Below are 19,312 nucleotides of genomic sequence, written 5' to 3'. Positions count from 1 at the left end.
CATCGAAGATTCCTATCAAATTTATTCCCACGTCCAAAGCTTGGCGAGCCGAAGTTTTCAAACCACTGAACCTAGAAGCAAACTTAATTAACTGTTTCTTCTGTTATTTTCTGCAGGCCCAAGTTATAATAGAATAATAGAATAAGGCCTTTTTATGTCATCTAAAAAACACATACTGATGAAAACCAGTCCCACAAAGAATGATTTTTTCCCAAACTATTGCGTTGAAAGGTTTGAAGAATGTCAACAGTTGCAAAATGTTTAATAATGTGATTTTAAATCATTAGAGGGTTAATGAGATAAATCACTTGGTTTACCAGTTGTACACCAACTGTCCAAAGGAAATTTCTCTCAGGACCAGTGCAAAGATGACATGTGAACATGCTTTGAGAATGCTGACCATTTGAGAGGTATCGCCCAAAAACACTCAGGAATTTTTGGAGGAAGATGGCAGAGAGGATAAGCAGAGCTGTCAATGAATTGGAAATGCATTGAGGGTACATCTTGTAAAACAAAACAATGACACAGGTTGTGCCAACAGCCTAATGAAATCATGAGAAGTCTCCATCTGGCATGTAACAGCACTAAAAATAGCCTGACCTTATTTAGGGATCTATCAGGTTATCAGCTGTGGCTAGTAATTACAGAAAAAAATACCATTTTGATTCACCAAAATTTGAAAATCTATGCTATTCCAGTGCCTAATTTTGGAAATTTCTATATGGTATAAAATGGATTACTTAATTTTGTTATGGTAAATGCAATGAAAATTACTGTTATTTAAGAAAAAAATTAATAAAAGAAAAATTTATTTTTTAAGCAGCACTTTTTTTTTTTTGTGCAAGCACCTGAATGGACAGCATTAACTAGTTGTCATGAAAAGTATCTTAAAAATCCCAAGAGTCAGAAATCAAAAACCAATATGTCAAAAATTTTCTTGAGACATATCACTTGCTTATGTATTCCCTTGCCTTTTAATTCTATTCAACAAGTTGATTTAGAAATGGTGCTCAGATTTCTGGAAGGCAAACTCAAACAAAGAATTCAAGGACAACCATCTAAGACTAGAGAAAGACAGTATGGGAAAAAAAAAAAAAAAAGAGTGTAAATATTAGAACCATGACTCAGTTAGTAGGATCTGAAAAATTCTTGTTCTTCCCATTCAGTCTTCCTAGACTCCAAGTGTACTTTGGCCATGAAAGCTGAAAAACAGGGATGAATAGCAGGAATCTAAGATCACTATAGCCCCAAGGAACACTTCTGGGTGTTTTAAACACTCCACAGTTCTGAGAGAGGATCAGCATCTTACACCAAGGCTGCTTTTAGCTTTGGACAGAAAATATAATCATTTAACTTGGATTCTCTGATCCATAAAGTAATTTTTTTTCTCAGAGTGTTAGAAGTTTATTTTATGGCAACTAAAAATCAGTAGTGCGTTTCAGAAGTGCAAATACCTAGCTAGGTAACTCTAAGCGTACTTAAACATTTACCAAAGACATTCCTAGGCACTTAGAGTCTTCCCCCATGCATGTCTGGAAGTCCTAACAGCGTTGAAAATGCAGCTTGACACATGCTTAAGTTTCAAAATCATAATTAAATCTAGCTTTTTGTTATCTCTCTGAACTGACCTCATCCAGAAAAAATATTTCATGGCATATCCGCTAAATTACATTTCCTGTAAAATAAATTATATGATGATGGTTGTAGTATCATACACTTAACTCATCCAGTTTGGAAGATTTGTCTTTGTACTTCCAAATATTTAAAAGAGAGACAAAACTCCCCTAACACCCCATTATGTTATAGGCTGTATTACAGGACGCACACAATACTATAGGCTGAGTTTTGCTGGGATGGGGTTTATTCTCCATAGTAGCCTATGTGGAGCAATACTTCAATGTGTGGCTGAAACAATGTTGATAATACACCAATTTTCGTTATTGCTGAAGAGAGCTTGCACAGCATCGAGGTTTTTTCTCCTTTCAATTTTACTCTTCCTGTCCCAGGAGCAAGTTGGCTGGGGGTTGGTACAGGGTTTGGAGGGGACCTAGTCAGGAGATATGACATGACCACAGGAATATTCCATATCACATGGTGTTCTGCAGTAAAAGCTCAGGGTATGGAGGAGCAAGGGAGAACATTCATGGTTACGATATTTGTCTTCCCAAATAACTGCTACACCTGATGAAGCCCTACTTTACTTGCTAAACATCTGCCTGCTGATGGGAAGCAGTGAATGAATTTCTTCTTTTGCTTTACATGCAGCATTTGCTTTCCCTATTAAACTCATTATCTTCTGCCTTTTTATCTCCTATTTTCTTCCTGACCCACAACAGAGAGGAGTGAGAAGGTTGTTTGGCTATTGGCCACAGTCAATCCACTACATGCTATCACTAAATATGTATTGGGAAGGATACCTGGACCAGGAGGGGATGCACAGAGAAGAAAATGTGGATCTGGCCCCATGACTACAGCGTCTCCTTTGCAGAGGAAATAGAAAATAAAACCAAACTAAATTAAACTGCATTACTCCTGAGAGCAAGAAAGAAAACACAGGTCTCCCAGCCCATTCCCTCAAATATTAGTTTGGAGGAAGAGGTCATTTGTTCATGCCTTGCTTTTGTGTCTCATTTTAGAGAATGTTCAAGCATACAAACCCTGAGCAGAAGCAAATGCCTATTTGTAAAGCAGAGACCCCAGGTTCTGTAAGGCACTATGGTGGCCTGGGCTCAGCAGACAGGCCAAGCTGAAGTGCTTCTTAGTGGCTAGTGTTAAATAAATCCCTCTGTGGTGACACTGCTGTGTCCTATATCTAAGAGAAATAACTCTTCCTGGGCTAGGAAGAGCAAGGTGACTAATTCAGAGCTGTCTATTTCTACAGCAAGCACCTTCTGCTTATTTATCCAGTTCACATCATGTGTTGGAGACTGAAACAGCCCACAGGCACTTCTCAGCCTACTGTCAACATTTCTCTTGAATATGTTTGGTCATTTGTTCTTTATTATTTAAGAAAAAGGAACTCTAGTACAACAGTGGCATACAAGTGTGTAAGTATTGATAGGATGTGTTAAGGGAATAAATCATATTGATTGAGCATCTTGTCACTAGTGTAATTGCATCTGTATTTAGGAATTCCAACACCATAGCTGCAGAGGATCCTGGGCACAGGTCCAGTGCTGAAAATGAGAACTGGGGCTCAGAGTGTCCTTTTTGGAAGACTAGAGAACACTAAGTATAAAATGCCTCATCAAAATACAGGAGAAAAGCCAGACAGACCAATTGAAAGTGAGACCATAGCAGATGGTTTTGATGTTAGGATGGAAAACTGAGACAGAAATGATAGGGAGCCTTTTAAAAAAGCTGCATGTAAATGAACAGAGAAATTCTATTTAACTTTTTCACCCTTCCCAAGAGTTCATATTCCCATCAAGGGACTTAATTCTCTTCTGCTTTAGAGCACTGTCATTCTTCTAAATTGCTCTTGGCTGTGATCTTTACCTGTGCTATGCACCATAATTTCTAACTTTTATGAATTGTCAGTAACAAACTGGCCAGGACAACCCCTGTTAAACTTCCTCATCAACAGTCTTCTGAAAGACAGAATCCAGCAACATGATTGATGTAGGTAGATAAATAATTAAGATTATGCATTGGTATCATAAGAAACAGATGTGGACAAAACACAACAGATGAGAGACATTAATTAGGAGCTTCAGAAAGATAACTAAGATGATGCAAGAAGAAAGATTAGATACTGGCTGGCTAGCTTTGTGCTACTTGTTTTTCTTTCCTCCAGTCATTTAAGCCTGCTACTCTGTGATGTGTTTGCTTTGTGTTTTTCTATGTCCTTTATCTTCAACTATAGTTGATTTTACACTCTAAACAACAATAATATCAAATGTTGGTAGAAAAAACAGATTTAAAAAAATCTAATAAAAATGCATTTATTTCAGGATAATCTATTTCCTAGAAGTCATAAAAAAGAAAAGACATTAATAGGAAAATAGTAAGTCAATTAGTTTGAGCTGTTATTTATCATGAACAATTTCCATCTACAAAAGAAGGATAGAGAGACAAATGAAGGGATATTACACCATTTTAAGATACACTGTGCATCCAGGTATCTTTCTATTACGCTAGCAGGGTATGCATGGCTCTAAAAGGAAATACTCATGTCGCTGGTAAGGATGACAGCCTTAAGGAAATCACTTTTCTTTTTTTCAAAGAAAGGCTAGCTTTAGTAAACATAATCTACAAATTGTGTGTTTATAATATGCTGTGATTCACCTGAGTGCAATCGTCATTCCAACTTCTTTTCCCAGAAAAGAATTTACTGTGTAACTGTAAAAGAAATTATTAACTGCAAGACTTGTTTATATGATAACTTCTATGCAATACCAAAAAGAATTTATGTGTGAAAATAAACCAACTCTACATATTTATAAAAAAACCCTTAATACTTACATAGGGGATTGTATCCAAAGTGTCTGTGTTGACAATTATAGGGGCAGGGCTTGCCTGAAAGGGAAGAAAAAAAAGAGAAAATAAATTTAAAGACCTGAAATTCATGAATATTGAAATACTTATACATTAAGTTAAAAGTCTAAAAGCCTATTTTCACACTGAATTCAAATCATACAACAGTACATAACTATGAGTACTGTTCAATCAAGGATGAAGAAAATAGATTCTCAGCCTCCAAACCACAGTTCACTGTGGCCTTTCTTTTTAGTTTCTCCAGGCTTTGGACCACATCCTGAATACGTATTATCCAGTTATTAATTTTTTAGTAGAACTGTAAGAAACCTGATGTATTCAACTTTCAATTAGGGGATATTGAGTTTGAGGGTTTCTGCTTGCCTATCTGACAATTCCACCTTTGGATGGAACCAAGATGATTAACTGATCTTTACAGAGGAGAAACATTTAATGCTTACACTGCTTAGCAGTATTGTATATGTATATGGATATATATGATGATGTTTATGTCAAAGGTATATAATTGGCATGGTTCATATACACTCAGCTAGAGTTCAGATTGAAATACAGACCAGTTTAAAAAGACTTGTGCATCTGCAAAGCTGCCCAACCTGATCTTTAATTTCTTGATGAAGCTCATATCCAGGCTAGTTTCCAACCACCTGAACCTCTTGCTCTTCTCATTCTGGCATTCAGTGGTACTGACCCAGTGCCAAGCTCTGATATGACCCAGCTGCATAAACCTAGCTCAGACTCTGGAGAAAACCAGAGTTGTGAGAATGTGTAAGCCAGAGGCAAGCACCATCAGTAAAATGTCAAACTAAAGGAAGGACTGCCGAGATGGGATTGTTAATAAATCAAGGACTCAGAAGGCCCAACATGTAGTCAGTGTAGGACAAGGAGTGATGGAAGGCACCCTTTCTTAGACTTACTAATGCCTACTTGGGCTGCAAAGACTCTTCAGTCACTGACCAGGGCTGATGAAAATACTAATGCTTAGCACAGTAGCTCACTAGTTCTATTCATCTGCACTGTGTACTTGTCACTGAATCACTGCACTTTAAACTCGTACAGACTGCAGGGTCTCTTTGTGCATGGTAGGCATGAACACAGCACTGCTGAAAACACTGATCTTGTTTCTGTCGTCAAATATTTACTATAGGATTTCAAACCTTTGGTTGTTACCAACCCAAATTAGGAATGTGACATTAGTGCAATAATTCAAATAACGTGAGAAAAACACAGTTCGTGGGGTTTTTTCCCCAGTTTTTGTGCAGTCATTCAAAGAGAATTCTGTGTTCAAAGAAATTTTATGTTATGGGACAAAAACTACTGCTGATTAATGCCATCATTTCTATACAACTGTGTAAGCCGTGAATTAAAATTAAATGCATAAAATTTGGTGTCTGCATTTCATTGCATGCACCAGTGTCAAGGTATGGTATTATTTGTTATTAAAATGCTTAGTATCTGAAAAGATATTATACACCCATACCCTGTTATTCTCATTGTGTCCCAAAACACTGGTCACACTAAAGTGATAGGTAAAAGCCGAATTTTAATTCATAGAATCATAATATTTTTATGATTTTATTAATATGATTATAATATTTTTAGCTTTAGTCATATCAGATATGCCTATAGTTGCATTATCATTGAAGGTAAAACAAATTATTTCCTTTTTAGAATAACACTAATATTTAGCTCAATACACTTAAAAAGTGCTACCTTTGCAACAGGAAGAATAAGCTTGGCAATTTCTTACAGTATTGATTTTATCTCCTTTTTATTTTTACCTACTGTGTTGGTCTAGTACCAACTATGAAAAAAATTGCAGTTTTCAGAATAAAAGCATCTTTCCACTGATGATTTAAACAAACAGTATCTACTGAAATAACAAAAATCTTTCAGAAGTCATTTTCCAAAGCATTCACCCAAATCTCTTTACCTATTGAATAACAAAGCCTTTTATCTGCATCAGAATTTCCTGAAGTAAAGCTAAAGAAATCAGAAACAAATGTGGGAACACTTGGGATTGGACAGAACACTCCTACTGCAGTCAGACAAGGGGATGGAAGTGCAGCCCAGTTTGCCATTCCCCCTCGCCGCTACAATGGCTGACTCATGTGCAACTTGTTCTCTCTACAAAGCTGCAGCTTAGCCAGACTGTGCCTGGCTGGGACTGCTCCATATTTTATTCTGTCATGGGGAACTCCTGTATGTTTTCACTGAACTTTGTGAGGTTCCTCTCAGCACATTTCTCCTTCTCCTATATTCCTCTAAAGAGCAGGGAACAGTCCAGTGTATCATATCTGCTCTTCCCAGTCTGGTGTTACCTCAAACCTTGCTGACCATGCTCTCTATATAATCATTCTGGTTATTAATGAAGATGTTAAAGAGCATTAGCACCTCTATCAACTCTGTATGAGCACCACAAGTAACTTGCCATCAGTAACTGAATTCTGAACCGCTGACCACTGCACTTTGTGTCTGCTGGTCTAGCCAGTGTCCCACTTGTAGTAAATCCATCCATTTAGTTTCTCTCTCATTTGGCTATGAAAGAGAATTTCTGAAAACCTTGCTAAAATTCAGGCAAATGACATCTACTTATTTTCTGTCATCCACAGAGCTAGCAGATTTCTTGTCACAGAAGGATGTTAGATTGGCAAGGTAAAATCCAAACATTTGTAAATTGACCTCCCTCTTTTTAATCACCTCCCTCTGTCCTTCATGAGCCTTGACAAAATGTTCTGGAGGCCCAGACCATGGACACTCACACGATGCTTCCATTTGTTAGCTTCCTAGCTAATCCTGATCCCTGGGTTATCACGTGTTCCATCACCCTTTCCACAGGATAAGTCTGAGCATTTAAAGCTGCTCCTTTGAATGATGTGATCCCTGATACAGAGCCTGTAAAGAATTCATTTTCAAGCCAGTGTATGACTCAGGATTCATTTCAACACTCTGCTTACTATATTCTTTACTGATTGGAAAAAGCTATACTAAACTATCAAACTGATGATTTTCTGCAACTGGGGCATTTATCCTGTTCAGAGAGATGGGCATGAAAAAATTCGCAGTGCAATAGTTTCAAATGGATATAGTGACTATAAGCACACACTCACAACTAATATCATCAGTGCATTCACCTTCTCTGTTCCTTCTGTTCATATCTGGGCATGTGATTCTGTGTGTGTGGGACAGTGCTTCCTGTTACAACTTGTCTTTTTAGGTTTTGGGTTGGGTTTTTTTTGGTGGTTTTTTTGTTTTTTTTTTTTTTTTTTTTTTGTGAGGAGGAATATTTGTTTTGTTGTTTTTTTTTTTTTTAATAAGAAATATGATTTAATAGAAACATCTTGCTCCCATCTCTCTGATATATGGTGATTTCAAGAACACTAACCTCCTGAGCTGCAAAATTGCATTAAAGTGCAGGAAATGGAGATTATTTCATTAGCTGGGCCCTGTTTGTAGCTCATGCTTTAAAGTAGGAGACTTCAATCATGCAAAGCTGAGAAGACAGTTTGCAATCACTGGAGAGAGCCCTAAATATAGTGCTAGCCATGGAGTACACAATAGCATCAAAACAGTCCTTTAACCACAGTGAAATTACTGAAGGGATAAAATCAGTATGAACAAGGAGTCAAAGATTTTACTTTCCAGAATGATGCGTCTGTATCTATGAAAACATGACTTGAAAACATGTCACACTGGTTCACCAAATTCTCAAAAAAGATACTCAGGTATCTCTGTACTTCTAATGGAGAACATTGACAAATCTGTGATCAACAACAGTACTCCCAACTGTGCATAAATTAACAAAGGGATGCAAAAACATGTCTAGATTCTCTTGAGAACCTCTGCCTAGAGTGTTTTTGAGATAGTACTGCCTCTTATCTCTCAATCTGTATACCCACACAGATCTATAAAGTTTTTATCTAGGCTTCAGACTGGTTGAGATGATATAGCTTCCTGGAAGATAACAACTTTATTCCTAACTCTGCGCCTTGACCAAGACACTGAATCATATTTTACCAAGTAAATTACACTTTACCAGCTTTTCCAGATGCAAAATAAAACCTAACCAATCACCAGAAGTGTGAATATTACTGAGTGCAGTGAATTGAATAATCCTGTTTTCCCCATTCCTCACTTCCCTCTCCATCCCAGTCCCTACCTATATGTTAAGTATTATACTAAGCTGACAATGTACTGTGCAGTCAGACTTACAGCTCCTGCTCCCTGCATGAACCTTCCTCCTACCCTTGACTGGAATCACTGCTTTCAGCTGTGCCATCTCTGTGCTTTGAAAAAAGGCATCACACTGACAGCTGCAGTGAAAGAATGGCATAGCTGAGACAAAACTTGAATAGCTTTGGGAAAAAGAATAAAAATGGAAGATTTTATTATTATTATTATTCTTAAAGGACTTGAGCATAAAACACTTTGCTTCCACAAATATATACAAGATTGTTCTGCTTGCTTTTCTGCCAAAAGCACAACCTAGAAGCAAGATAGAATAAAAGCACTTGAAGCCAGTAGAAACAGAACAAAAAGGCACATGGTCTAGTTCATGAACAATTACTCTGCTACCAAATTCTCTACAAGTGTATGACATGACTCATACCTCTCAGACAAGGTGAACTTTCCCTCTACCATGGATGCTAGCATTATCCTGCTTTTAATCATACTACTCACAGTTTTAGAGACTATTCATATCATACTGGGTTGCTTTCTCCAGCATTCGTAAGTCCTTGTTTTAACTGTTCGTACTATGCAGGACTATATTCAACACCAGACCACAAAATCACAAACATAGTTATCTGTCCACTACTTTATAAATCATAAGCACAGCATATTACTTCTTAACAAGAAAACACAACCAAGTATGTCATCATTTTGAAATTGCCCATCTCTGCTTATTCCTAGCTGCAATTTTAATTTCATAGAATCAATAAGGTTGGTGATGACCTCTAGGATCAAGTCCAACCAATAATCCAGCACTGCCAGGTCCACCCCTAAACCATGTCCCTAAGCGCCCCACCTAACTGGTTTTTTAATATTTCCAGGTATAGTGATTCCACCGCTTTCTTGGGCAACCTGTTTAAAGGCTTGATCACCCTTTCAGTGAAGACTTTTTTCTTGCTATCCAACCTCAACCTCCTCTTATGCAACTTGAGGCTGTTAGAGCTCTCTACTGCTTTTCTTGTTAAGGAATCACCATCATTACCGACATTATTACATTTAATTAAACTCAAAATAAGGAGGTGGTGAAATTGAGAGTAATACAAGAGTGTCTGTATTACCTATCATTTTAAAAGTAAGTTGAGTTGGCAGTGGCTTATTGCCATCTTGTGCAGACAATGAACTCTGGACTGTATATCAGAGTTAAAGGCTCCTCTTTCCAGGCAGTCACCCCTAAACTCTGAAACACTCTCTGGAATATACATTTGCAGTTTTGTATTACTTCAAAATGTTAGCATTTTGTGTCTTAATACAAAGTAGAGCAGTCCCTATGTATATACATGAATAGGGCATGCTGCATTTTTCAGACACACAGTGTACTGCTTAAGGCCTTAAGAAAGTGATACTGAATTCGTTTAAGTTCCTCTTTTCAGGAGTCTCACAATTGCAAGCAATAGATTTACATTTACACACAAGGGCAGGAAAGATTAAATGACAATTTAGATGTCAAAACAGTAATTCTCTGGCATGCTATGAGGCCTCAAGATCACAGAACACGCACCACCTTTTGTCATATTTACCACTGAATTACAAACTGAAAGACTAAAAGATAAAAAGTAACTTCATTGCTATTAATCAGAAAATGTAAAATATAGAGAACCTCTTTGAACATCTAAAGAATGACTGAGCAGCAAACAATCCTACCTCTGCTCTAAGACATAAAACAGAAGTCAAAAGCAGCTTTGCTTGCAGGCTGCAGCTGCCATGAAAGATGAAAAATGCCTCAAGAAATCCTCAAGACCACTCCCTTTGTATACAATGCAACCTCATATAAAGCCATTTAGTTTAAATGAAAATTGCACTCTTCAAAGAAGGTGGCCTTATTTGCAGACTTGGAGTTTTACATTGTTTTTACTTTATCAGTAGGAATAATTTCCTATTTAAAATTGTATTTATTATTTTAAAATAATTTGCATTATTTAAAAAAAACTCCAAAACCCATACACAAGGAAAATTCAACATTTCTATGTGGATTCAGAGGCTATCAGAGGGATTGAGAAGAAAGCACCTATTTTACAGTTGTTGAAGTTTCCCCTGTAATGATCTTACCTGTCAGCAGGTTGAAATAGCAATGATTAATATAACAGATAATTTTTCCCCCAGTATAAGATCTATTGAAGGACATAGAAATATCAGTGGGAAAAGCTCTCTGGGCACTGGAACAGACTCCCCAGGGAAGTGGTCACAGCACCAAGCCTGGCAGGGTTCAGTAAGTATTTGGACAATGCTCTGTCAGAGCACATCGTGTGACTCTTGGGCTGTCCTGTGCAGGGCCAGGAGTTGCACTTGATGATCCTTGTGGGTACCTTCCAACTCAGGATATTCTGTGATTCTGTGCTAACACACACAAATGCACACAGACTCAAAATAGACCAGAAGAAAAGCACACATCCAGATTTTAGGCATCCTATTTGACCTAGCTGTGTACTTTATTTTTTTTTCCAGCCTCAATGTGCACAAACATAGAACTCCTTCCAAAGGGAGAAAATCAAAAATCAAAGCAAAATTGCAGCTATTTCTTTCATGGAATCCTAGAATCATTTATGTTGGAAAAGAGTTCTAAGGTCATAGAGTCCAAATGCTAACCCAGCACTGCCAAACCCACCACTAAACCATGTCCCTAAGTGCCACATCTACAAACACTGCAACACTTTCTCCAAAAGCTGAGCAGGGCCAGAGGAAAAACAAATGCATGTGTGATCCCAATACAAACAATGGAGGGGCTGGATCTGGACTGCACTTGCAACCTAATTATGGTATCTTCTCATATTTGGCTTTTCCTCCTTTCTTTCAAAAGTCAAGGCTGCCTTACTCACCATATGGCTTTTTATTTTTAACATCATGGTACACTAAGCTTACAAAGAAATTATCCAGTGTCTTATTCTGTTACCTTTTTATATCATTAAATACCTGAGATTTGAGTGTAACATTTCTGCATGGGGGTTATAAAAACCCTCCTCAAAAACACAGAAACAAATGGACTAAAAATTATAATGTAGATGAAGAGAACAAAAAAAAAGATAATACAAAATTAAATGTGAAACGGGGGAATTGCTTTAACAAAATTCAGTAACTGTTAAAGAGGTTTAATTAGAACATGAATCTTAAAGAATGAAACACCTGCTTTCAGGTTAATCTGTTACATTCAGCACTGTAAACAGGAGCCCAGCAAGAAAGGAATCAGTGCCAAAGAGTGCTCATCTCTGTTTAGCAAGGGCAGAAGTCATCAAGGCTTACTGGTGTCAGAGTTAAAACTCTTCACAGAGGGAAAAGAAGAAGAAATACAAAAGTTTTAGAGTTTTTGAAAGGTTCTAATAGCACAAATAGCAAAATCACCAACAACCTTGTTTTGGCACTGAAGTGGCCATGAGGAGAGCTGGGAATTTCTGTGGTCCATATAATGCATCAAATTAACTCACTGATTCTGCCTAAGTATGTATAGAGGCAAAGCTATTTTGCCAAATGTTTTCACTTAATGTATACAGAGTTAAGTATAGAGGAAGAACTTAAAGTAACAAACTTGATTTTGAATATCTGCAATAAGCTTCAAATTCAAGTTGGTCTGTGCTGGAGAAAAGAATATTTTGATTTTTATGTCAGTGGAAGTAAACTTCTACCCTAACGTCCTCTGGAAAAGTTTTAATTGATGTCCCAGAGTGCCCCTTTATGTCCCAGAATCTCTAAGTGATGAATAAAATTAACTAAATAATTCCAAATATATCACTTGCCCTACAGCTTATTTCAAACCCTAAATCACTGCAGGACCACTGCACTCACAGTACATCAGTTTAAAAGACAAACATCCATGTGTGAAGTGCAGCTATCCAGGGCTCAGGGGGAATCAGCTCTTTTACATGGTTCAGCTTCGTGTGGCATAAAATGCATTTCTCAATGGAGATGCTCTATTACATAAATTACTACTATTTGGTACTTTACTACAGGGCTTGCCAACCATTTTTAAACTTCAGTTTTCTTGCTGATGTCTTTCTGCCTGAGAACCTGAGTGCTCTGTGGGTGGCTTGCAGGACAGCACGTGCCAGAACTGCCAGTTTTCCAGTAATTTTACAGGTTGTAGCACCCAGCAGGAACATCACAAGCTGCCAAATTTAGCCAGGGCTCTCCTTGAGAACCTTTGTAATGCCATCAGGTTGTAACTGATTAAATAGGATGGTCCCCCATTTGAATGATGTAATCTTGATGTAGGACAGAGAGCGGAAATATGCAAATGCCATTTTCTTTTTGTTTTTAGGACTAATTTCCCTCATCGTTTAAAATTTTTGCACAGAGAAGAAAAATCAGTCAAATTCATAGACGTTGCACCTTGTTATTCCTCACTCTGCTACATTCAAGTGTCTTGTTTAAGGAGTACATCCTACTGAAGCATCAATCTCATGTCTCTTCTGTCTGCCTTCTGCTCCCTATTGGATGGAAACAGCAAGGGTGCTCTGAACTGAAAGGGAAGCTTCTGTGAGGAGAAGCCAGGGCTGCGCTATGCTGGGCACAGGTGACAGCCAGTGTCACACCAGACCCACCACTGGGGCAGGAGAAACAAGTAACACAGAAGAAAAGAGTGAGGATAAAGGAGCAGCAAAGAGAAAAAAGCATGTCCTAACCCCAGCTCCAACCCCATGTGTGAGGGACCCCAAGTCCCTCATCCCCCACAAAGGCACTGAGTGGGACCTGAAGTGGTGGCTAGAGAAGGGGAAGTGTCTGGAGTGAAGATGAACCTCAAGATGAGGCATTTTCCCTTAGTGTGCATTTGTCATTTTTGTTTCTCAATATCCAACTCAATAAATAAATATTTATGTAAACTGACAAGAAAGTTAAATTCCCTAAGTCAAATCTGCTTTGCCCTCAAAACACCAATTATTCTGAAATTTCACTGTAGAACAGATATTTGTTCATCTCCTTTTATTAACTCTATTTTCTGAAAAACCTACAAATCAAGTATTGGAGTTGAGACTGGACCAGCAGAAGAAAGCAAAAGAGCAAAGTCTTTGGTTATGAAAGAAAATGTTGAGTACGCAATGGTATCCTGTGCAGACATGAACTCACTCGAGCAGGGCTCTGAAGGGAGCACGTGACTTGTGGCTCTGCTTGTGTGACAATAAGCCCAAGCTAAGAAAACTGCCCTTCTATAAGATGAATGTAGCAAAGTAGGAGAAACAACAAATCATAAAATCTTGGAATGGTTTGAGTTAGAAAGGACCTTTGAAGCCCATCTAGTCCAAGGACCCTGTGATAAGCAGGGTCATCTTCAACTAACATCAAGTTATTCAGAGCCCTATCCAATCTAACCTTGAATATTTTCAGGGATAGGGCATTCACCAACTCTCTGAGCACGTGTGCTGGCATTTTACCACCATCACTGTGAAACATCTCTTCCTTATATTTAATCTAAATCAATCATCTTTCAACTTAACACCATTAGCCCATATCCTGTCACAGCAGGTCCTGTTAAGTCTTCCACTTAGACCCTTCCAAGTACTGCAAGGCCACAAGATCTTTCAACAGAGAGAAAGTAGAAGCAGTACCATGGCCACAAGGAAAGCTGTCATGCAAAAATAGAAACACTGATTAAACATATATATTTATACCCTTACAGATCCTCTATAAAGAGACATTTTCCATGGAGAAAGAAAGCTACACCTACTTCTCCTTACATACTCTATTAAAATGCATTGCTATTGACCTCTCAATTCTTAGAAAGAGCATTAAGTAAAAAAATTCAAAACAGAAAATCAATGTAACATGGCACCATAGGTTTGGAGAATAAGGAAACAATGTAAAGGGACTGAACTATAGGAGAAGTAACAGTGCCACAAAGGGAGCTCTATGATATGTCATTGCTTAAGTAAACAAAGTGCCAAGGTCCATTATTAGTCTGAACCACAAAGGAAATGACTGGAGAGTACAGCACAACCAACATTCTTTCAAAGAAGTTCCACAGACCCTTAAAAATTATAGACATGGAAAACAAGAAGGCGATTCCCCTTGAGAAATGATAAAGGGAAAAGCATCCTTGTGAACTTGAAAAAAAAAAACAGGGGTCCAAATAAGACTAAAAAACCAAATTTAACAAAATTGACTAAAAGCAAAAGGAAGAAATATAAAAATAATTTTAAATAATTCTTTGATATTATTAACGAAAAGCACTTCATATGAGGAAAATTATACTTGCCTGTTTTTCAATCAATATTTTGCAATTTTTTTGGTGGGGATAGTTTTCAGTTTCATGCCCAGGGCAGCCAAGCAGATTTTATCCACAGCTACAACTATGTGGCATATTCAACAATCTATAGTATAGTCTCCCTAGCGGAAAGGTTGAAGCTTTGTTGCCTAAAACTCCTTTGTACAAACTTAGGTTAGCACTGAAATGAATACTGTAGGCAGTACTCACATTCTGACAGATGGGCGATGCGACCTATGAGGTCTTTCCCCATCTTTACATTTTAGCATTCTGTCATTTCTTAACAGCATTGTTTTGGCTAGAATTGGATGTAGAAACACTGAGTAAAAAAATAATCTTAAACTGAATTAAAATAGGTGGGAACAGTGACTTATCTAGCAGCAAGTAACATGGCCTTTTTTTCTCATTATGCCAGCACAAAAAGTAATACAAGGCAGCACTTTGAAACACGATCATTCCTGGGTTATAGGTCGTCTCTTAGTTACTGATTTCAAGACATATTTTCTGCTTTGTAAAACACAAACATTGAGGATGCTGCTCTTTGTATACATTATTAGTAGTGACCTGAAAAGGACTAGGAAAGTTCTGCACTCTCTGAATTTACTGTGTGAATGTATATATTAAAAGCCACTTATTCCACAAAATGGAACAACTTTCCTCGTACACAAAGACAACATTCACCCTTCACTGTATCGAACAATACATGTAACAATCAAAGACATAAAACCTAAAAACTGTCAGAACTGATCTGAACCAAGATTGAGAAGATGGGTTTGCAAATCAATTAGGGGAACTTCAAACGTCACAACCACCCTTCATGCACTGAACAGCACCCCCCAAAACACTGGAACATTAAATGGTTCAGAGCATCAAGGCAGCCTCTTCCTCTAGTAATAACAGCAGAAACAGTAACAATAAGAAACATCTCCTGCATATATGTCTCTGATATGATGATGGTTTGGTTCTCTTTTTTTAATGGAAAAACTCCAGGAGAGGGCTTTCAGAAATAAGCTTTGATTACTGTTAGAATGGATAAAGAAAACATTTCCTGGCAAAGGAAACCAAAAGTTATGTGCTATACATCAGGCACTAGGAAAGAACACCTGGAAAAGGACTAAGCATAGCGTTTAGTAACACAAAAAGAGCTGTCTGCTTAAGGCAGGAGAGAGGTACAACACAGGAATCAAAGAGCACAGTCCTAAAAATATTCAGCTTCAGGAACTCTGATTCCTCTTGTGCCTGTACAACAGCATTTCAACCTTGAAAATAATTCAACATCTATCCCAAGAAACTGGCATTCAGATATGAGGCAGCCTTTCCCCCGAACCATTTGGACAGATCCAGTCTCCTCCTACCCTACCTTTTAAGCACCAATCCCACCCTCCAAATGAAACACATCCCCCTCCTCCAGTAAATTATGATGCCTGCCAGAAATATCACATTTACCATTCTCAGCCTGTTGTAAATCCTGACTTTCGCCATGGGATGTCTGGGAAAAACTAACACCTAATGTGATGGTCCTTTCCGAAAACTAAGCAACTTCACAGGCAGGTGCACCAATTCTGAGCACTAACATATAAAAACCCCACTGCAGACCTGACCCTGATACTAAATAAATGTTTGGCTGGGAGGACAAGAAATGGGAACATCGTGTGCTTCAGAGGAATGGGAGAAAAATGACATAGAAAATATTACAGCAAGAAGAACACAGAATCTGTGGGAGGCACAAGGTTTTTTAGGGCAGCCGTAACAAGGAGAAAGCAAGAGACTCCAAAGTTAAAGTCAGCCCATCCTTCACATGCTATATGCTTTGTGACACATTTTGAAATGTCTTCTTCAATTATAAGTGCTCTACTCTCATACAAACAGGGGTTCAAGCGTTTTTTTATTGCTATCAGCCCATCTGTTATTCAAGACCCTTTTGCTCACTTATTAGCGCAATTCTGATCTGACACATCTAGAACTGAGTAATTTTTTTGTGGTTGTTGATCACATACTTAACAGTTCAGATATGTGTTTCTTCTGCACAATATTAGCATATTTGAATTTAAAACTACCCTATTAAATTTATATTTCACATGAAATGAAGATACATAGAAGAAAGAAAGATACTATCTTCTTTCCTGCCCAGCACATTCTACCTGGCTTACCTAACCTGGTCACCAAAAGCCATCTGCTATTAAAGCATTTCAGTGCACATGACATTAATATATATAAATAGCTTATTAAAAATACTTGGAATTAGAAGTAGCAACACATATTGATGTAAACATAGAAGAAATCACTTATTTTATACACAATACACAACATTACTGTGTGCTATCTGGTGATAAGCAGTAATACCCATATGTTCAACTTATATTTATTCATATTAATTATAATTTTAAAGCCATATCTCAATTACATGTTTTTTCAGGAAGTAAAAATTATATGTAATATAGCTTTTTTCTTGATCATTAAAGTAATGATAAAATAGAAATACTGGCAATATGTATTAATTCCAGGTATATAGAACTATGCATTCTCTCCCCAGAAAAATCACCAGTTTTTATAAAAGACAGTTCTTTACTACTTATCTTTTCATCAGAAAGAAACACAGAAGAGCTATGGTATGAGGTCTGAGTTCATTCAGTTCATCAGAGTTCAGTTTAATTCATTTCCCCCCCAAAAGAAGCCTAACCCTCAGAACTGAAACTTAAAAACATGCCTTATTTCAGAGATATGTTACAGTTTTCCTTACCGGGACAAAAGAATCAAATGAACCCTGTTCCCGACTCTCAATAGCTGAAATTGTTTTCAACCAGAGGAGATAGCTTGAAATATCAGATATTTCAGAATGCTCCATACTGAAAGCTGCAAGATTAGCAGGACTGAAGTGAGACAGACTTGCAAAAGGAGGGCTTTGCCTGTGTTACATAAAGTTCTAATTAGATCTTCGGTACAAATTGCTATCCTAAGAATAAAAAGTTAATCAAAAAGCCTCATTGGAGGAATAGGAGGGCAAGATTAGAGCCGAGACAGCTGTGGGACAATAGCACAACTAGATTCTGTGGCACTATTCAGAAGTGAAAATCAAAGTGTTCCTTTTGTGTTACTTTGGACTAAACTGTTCACACCTGGTCTACCCCAGCGGAAATCAGAAGACCTCTCTGTACTGAGATTCTAATGCAGCAAGCACCTAAATATCAGACCCCCTTAATGTCACAGCCAAAATATTTTCACAAAGAGAAGAAAATTTTGAAATTACCTGAACACAGAAGTGGTGCGAGAACAAGTTTTGCAAGGACTTTTGGCGACAAACTGTAATAATTTGTTAAATTTGACTAAATCTTAGAAAACTACCCAAATAACCACAGGATAGCTGATGGATTATTTCTTATCTCTCCAAAAAGTTGCAATTCCAGTCTCCATTTCCAAAGTACAGCTGAGAGCACTCTTTACCTGTTCAAGTTCATATTCTTTGCATTTATGGGTGGTACTGTAGAAATGAAAGGAGTAGTGACAGAATCCAAGGGAATGGCCTGAAGTTGTGTCAGTGGAGTTTTAGACTACAGATTAGGAAATCCTTCTTCACCCAGAGGGTGATTGGGCACTGAACAGGCTCTCCAGGGCAGTGGTCACAGCACCAAGCCTCACAGAGTTCACAAAGCATTTGGACAATGCTCTCAGGCACCTGGTATAACTCTTGGGGATGTCCTGTGCAAGGCCAGGAGTTGGACTCTATGATGACTGTGGGTGCCTTCCAAATCAGGATATTTTGTGATCCTTTAGAGGCAAGACTTGACTGTTTTACCCACTGGTAAAATTCAGAGCTCACAACTCTTGAAGATTTGGTTACAATTGTCGTTAAGGAGGACGGTACAGAATATTTGTAGGCTGTCTGCGCAGAAAAGTCACACAATGACTGACATTACCAGGTATTTTCTGGAAAAAGATGTCAACCTTTTCCAAAGAAACTCTAAAGCAAATCTCAATGTTAGAACTGCTAAAAAGCCATGATAAAATGGAAGTGTATCAGATATGAAGGATGAAATACTGGAAATAACGATTTTTATATTCTCCAATTTCTTACCTTCTCATAAAAATGGGTGTCCAAAAAGAAGCAGGATATAATTATTTGTTTAGAGGCAAGAGGTGAGAGGAGAGACACTGAAAGCTAGTACAAGAGAGAAGGAAACAAGTGGCCTTAAACACTATGTCATTTACAAACTTTTTTGGTTTGTCTCCTTTTTCATTTTGGGGCTCCAAATATTCACAGTCAAATTGAAAAACAATGTCTTAAGGACCAAAATACTTGACAAACAAAGCAAAGTTTAGAAAATAATACTGATTTTCTTAAAAAAAAAAAAACAAAAAAAAACAAAAAAAAAAAAAAAACAAAAAACACCAAAAAAAACCCCC

General features: G+C 37.6%; 1 protein-coding gene across 1 annotated transcript in view; it reads right to left on the bottom strand.

Moving 5' to 3' along the window:
• DLG2 (discs large MAGUK scaffold protein 2) overlaps positions 1-19,312 on the bottom strand; it is a 985,470-nt gene that overhangs the window by 383,603 nt on the left and 582,555 nt on the right. The window contains exon 9 of the mRNA XM_053971598.1: positions 4,465-4,518. Coding sequence (XP_053827573.1) covers positions 4,465-4,518 — 54 coding nt within the window. The remainder of the gene's footprint in view (positions 1-4,464; positions 4,519-19,312) is intronic.

The sequence above is a fragment of the Vidua macroura genome, chromosome 2, assembly GCF_024509145.1.
Source record: "Vidua macroura isolate BioBank_ID:100142 chromosome 2, ASM2450914v1, whole genome shotgun sequence".
Lineage (NCBI taxonomy): Eukaryota > Metazoa > Chordata > Aves > Passeriformes > Viduidae > Vidua > Vidua macroura.
The sequence above is the reverse complement of the archived record's forward strand: the minus strand, read 5'-3'. Positions and strand labels throughout refer to the sequence as shown.